The following is a 4,838-nucleotide window of genomic DNA, read 5'->3' on the forward strand; positions in this document are numbered from 1 at the left end:
AATTATTATTTATTAGGCTCAGTAGGTACAAGTGTACAGCCAGCACGCCGCTCCAAGTTGGCCGAGCCTCGCGCCATGGTAACCTGCCTTTACGTATATCTTAATTCGTGGTAAGAACATTAAGAACGCTACACACTCTACCCGTATGTGTATTGTGTTGTCTTCGCCTTATAAATGTACAACAAAGCAAAAATTGTTTTGTGCGGGAGAGAACCACACAACCATTGATTAAATATATTTAATAAGTAAATGTTTTAATCAATGACACAACCATTCAGGGCGTAGTAATAGTTAAGACTCCAAATCCTATTATACAATACCTATAGTTGAGAACGTTATCTGTTAAATATCATTTTTATTTATTTGAAATCACATATTATACGAAAAAAGTTCTTGTTGTTTCAAAATCCGTTATTTTTGTGTTTTTCAAACTTTTTTTGTAGTTCCGATATCGAAAAAATAAAAACGATATTTCACAGCCAAATTCTTCTTTATATGTGGTGAAAATTTCCCACAGATTTATATATTATATAATAATAATTTATATAATATATAATATTGATAACATGATTAAATAATATTTGAAATTTGAGTTTAACTTTCCTAAAAACCAAGGTGTATTGATAAATACACCTTGCTAAAAACCATGAACCAAGGTGTACTGATGTATCGATAAACCTTGTCATGAACTAAGATAACACTGTGGTTTGATAATAATAATTATATCACATAAATGTGATTAGAGAAATATCGTTGGGAAGTAGAGATAATAAAATATATTAAAATATGCATCGCCCATTTTGCTTACCTACTATAATATTATTAGTATTAGTATAATATTAATATTCTTATTGTATATTTGTTATACATTTATAATACAACCTAAAATAGGTTTTGTTGGATTTTAGAGTTTCGTCTTACAACAAAATAATCTCTATTGTACTTTATTATTGTTTCATTTTATTTTTATTTTTGCGGTTCATAGAATGTTCGGATTTCAAATATTCAATTAATGTCGCTCTTTTCTATTACCCGATAAATCATGTAGTTTTTTAAAATTGTTATATGTATACTTATTTACAGTTTTTAGTATTTGAACATTATTAGGCATGGATCATAGTGTGTGTTACATTTCTGACAATCAGTTAATCAAAGAATGCTGCAAAATTCCAAATATTCCAAAAAGGGTAAGACCTAACAAGTAAAAATATAAATAGGTAATAATTATTATTTTAATTTGAACTATATAGCATTTTACAGCGTTGATTTCAAATTATTTATCATGTTTACTGTTTTCACTGTGATATACACTCATATATTTATCTAATATTTTACATTCTTAGGCGCTAAATCATGAATGGGATTAACATTTTTCAAATTACATTTATTTACATGCCGAATTGGGGAAAATACAAAACTTCGTGTATTTCAAATATAAAATACATCAAATTTGAAATAGTGAAATTAAAATTTGATGAAGGATGTTATTAAAAAAAATTATATTAATTATTTAAATTACAAAATAGGTATACATAATAAATTTATCAATATTAATCAGATTTCCCGAAAACAATGATTTAAAAATGAGAGTTTTTCATCATATTTTTCATCTTCAATTTATTATTCTGTTGTTCTATAGAAAAAAAATACATTTTTTTTTCTAATTTACATACTTTATTTTTTATTATAAATAATAATTTACATCAACATACATTTTATAACCAACGTTTTATTTTCTTTAATCACACCATTTATTCATCAAAACTAAGTATTTTCATCAAATAAATGTTGCAATTTATTTTATTTTATAATATATTATTTTCAATTTTCAGGCTTATTTAGTTGATAGTCTCATTAAGGCATATCATCTATCTGATCACATGGATGTATTTAAAGTGAATCCTTCGTCATATGAAGATCTTATAGGATTCCATTCTAGTGCATATGTTGATTTCCTGAAAAAATTAAATGACAACAACAGTTCTCTCTCGGATATTGAAGATGAATATGGAATAGGTTATTAATATTATTGAATTATATTGAAAAAATAATAAAAATAACTTATATTACCTATCATTTTTGTACTGAACACTAATATGTAATATTCTGATTGCAGGTTAAATTTAAATTGTTTGATACCAAACTTTTCTTAAATAAGACCGTAAATATTATACCACTTCATAAACTGTTCAAATTATAAACTAATCGCATGTATAATTAATAAATCAATAAATAATTAATTAATATTTTGGAGGAAAAAATAAACAGTTTTTTACAATTAGTTATATAGCCAGATCGTTAGATTTAAATTATATTATTAAAATATATGTATATTTTTTTTTTAGGTTATGATTGTCCAGTTGTAAAAGATATATGGCAATTTATTACATATATCTCAGGTGCTTCGTTAACTGCTGCAAAAGCATTAACAACTATGCAATACAGATATTCCATCAACTGGTGTGGGGGTTGGCATCATGCACTAAGGTTTAGATGTATACTATTAATCATTATTAAAAATGTACCTACTTATAACACTTTTTTTAATGCAATTTAATTTATGTTTTTCTATTTTGAATAGAGATTCTGCTCAAGGTTTTTGTTATGTAAATGATATAGTCCTTGCCATTGAAATGTTAAGAAAAACATTTGGAAAGGTGTTATATATTGATATTGATGTTCATCATGGTAATAATTTTTGTATTCTAATTTATTTTCATGAATATTTCTTCTTTGTTTGTCAATTAATTTCCATATAAATAAATATTTTGTATTTAGGCAATGGTGTTGAGTATGCATATATGGCTACAGACAAAGTTCTTACGCTTTCATTTCATCAATATGAACCAGGTTTTTATCCTACAAGTGGATCATTGGATGATATCGGAATAGATAAAGGAAAATATTATACTGTAAATGTTCCATTTAAAGAAGGGATAAATGATGATAAATACATAACAATGTTTCAAAAGTAATATGAACAACTTTTCAATTCATAATAATATGTTCAGACTAAAAAAAAATCATATTTGTTTTATTTAGAATTAGTAATATGGTGAATAGTTCCTATAATCCAAAATGTATTGTTGTCCAATGTGGAGCGGATAGTTTAGTTGGAGACCCAATTGGTGGATTTAACTTGACACCAAAAGCATTAGCAGAATGTGTGAAAAACGTAATGAAATGGGAAAAACCTACATTATTTCTTGGCGGAGGTAATAAATGTTTTAAAAATTTATCAAGTTAACTTTGTACTTAACATAAGTATCTAAAATATAAATTAGTTATTCCATTATTTTGGTTACATTTAAACTATCTTTCAATGTACTCATGTTGCAATGAACCTCTGAATATTAAGTGAGGTGTTAGGTAAGGTTACTATTTAATATTTGACTTTAAATTTAAAGAAATAATTGTCATTTGGGGAATAATATTTCAGAAATGCTGATTATTACCATTTAAAGTATTTATAATATAGGTATTATGTTTGTTTAAGGAATATTATTTGTTTTTATATTAAAATGTAAAACTTTGTATTAGGCGGATATAATGAAGCAAATGTTGCACGTTGTTGGACATATTTAACTGCAATTATTACTGGACAAGATGATTTATTGTCGAGTGATATACCAGATAATGAGGTAAATGTAAAATAATATATTAACATAAAAGGTATTAAGTTAATTGAAAAATCATAATTAAAATATGTTTAATAAGTTTTTACCAATTTTTACTAATGCCATAATATGATTTATTTTAAATAGGACAGAGGACTTGTAGCTCTAAAAAAGTACTAAATAAGCAAGCACTTATGCACTTAAAAATCCTATAATATGCACTTAAAAATGTTTTCCAATATTTTTTTAAAAAATCATAATTGAATAAAAGTCATGGTGCGCACACAGTGGCATGGTGGTGATGTCATATGGTGTACAACGTTAGATTGTAAACAATTTTCCATCTATTAAAAAATTAATTATAGCAAATTATATTACTGGCTTATCGGTGATCCTCAAGCGCTTTCAAACGTGTACCAGCGTGTGCTCAAACATGTGGACAGACAATAATATTATTCGACAAACATTTATAAAATTTTTATCCAAAAATTTTGACTGTATTATTTGAAATGAAAATTTCGGTGTGGAAAAGTTAAAATAATTTAAATATGTCTCAAAAAGTATAAAATTACATATAAAAGTATAAAATATGCCAAAAAAGAACTCAAAATATGCATTTATATGCAAAATAAAATTTCAAAACTAGCTTTGTGAAAGCATGAAATATATTTGTATTCGTATTCTGCTATTTTTGTGACTGTAAAAACTAATATGCAAATGCTACAAGTCCTTTGCCCTAATTATAAATAGTGTCTTGTTTTAAAAACTAAATATATTTAAGAATTTTATTTTATTTAAAAACATTAATTCTGTTTCAGTATTTTTCTGCTTATGGTCCAGACTTTACTTTTGATATCAATCCAGGAAATCGAAAAGATTTTAATTCATTTAATAATTTGAATCACATTTTCAGTGTTATTGCAAGTAATAATATTTTTTGTACCAATTTTGATTTGATATTAATTATATTTAAAAATCATTAATTTTCTTTATTTTTAAGATAACATGAAAATAGTAAAAGAATTAGTACGCAAGCAGGAAAAATAATTCAAGATTAAAACTGTATTTCTTAAAAAAAAAAAATATTTTAAAATAAAGTTGTGATATATATGAACATTACTGACACATACAATTTTTTAATATCTGATTTGATTTTAAATTTTGGGTTCAAACCCAATAAAATATTACTACCCATATTATACACTATTTTTTTAAAATATT

The 4,838-nt window shown here is 24.9% G+C and overlaps 1 protein-coding gene across 2 annotated transcripts; it reads left to right on the forward strand.

Moving 5' to 3' along the window:
- The first annotated feature begins 846 nt into the window (after positions 1-846).
- LOC100162657 (histone deacetylase 8) lies at positions 847-4,744 on the forward strand. 2 transcript variants are annotated; one of them, XM_001946645.5, is made up of 9 exons: positions 848-1,187; positions 1,833-2,016; positions 2,346-2,487; positions 2,582-2,688; positions 2,779-2,971; positions 3,043-3,215; positions 3,541-3,641; positions 4,436-4,541; positions 4,618-4,744. In XM_001946645.5, exons 1-9 carry the CDS (start codon positions 1,110-1,112, stop codon positions 4,662-4,664), a joined length of 1,131 nt encoding a protein of 376 aa, XP_001946680.1. In that variant the 5' UTR covers positions 848-1,109; the 3' UTR covers positions 4,665-4,744. The 2 variants fall into 2 exon arrangements, with proteins under 2 accessions (XP_008184283.1, XP_001946680.1); XM_008186061.3 differs by lacking the exon at positions 1,833-2,016 and having other exon boundaries at positions 847-1,187.
- Positions 4,745-4,838: the final 94 nt, after the last annotated feature.

The sequence above is a fragment of the Acyrthosiphon pisum genome, chromosome X, assembly GCF_005508785.2.
Source record: "Acyrthosiphon pisum isolate AL4f chromosome X, pea_aphid_22Mar2018_4r6ur, whole genome shotgun sequence".
NCBI lineage: Eukaryota > Metazoa > Arthropoda > Insecta > Hemiptera > Aphididae > Acyrthosiphon > Acyrthosiphon pisum.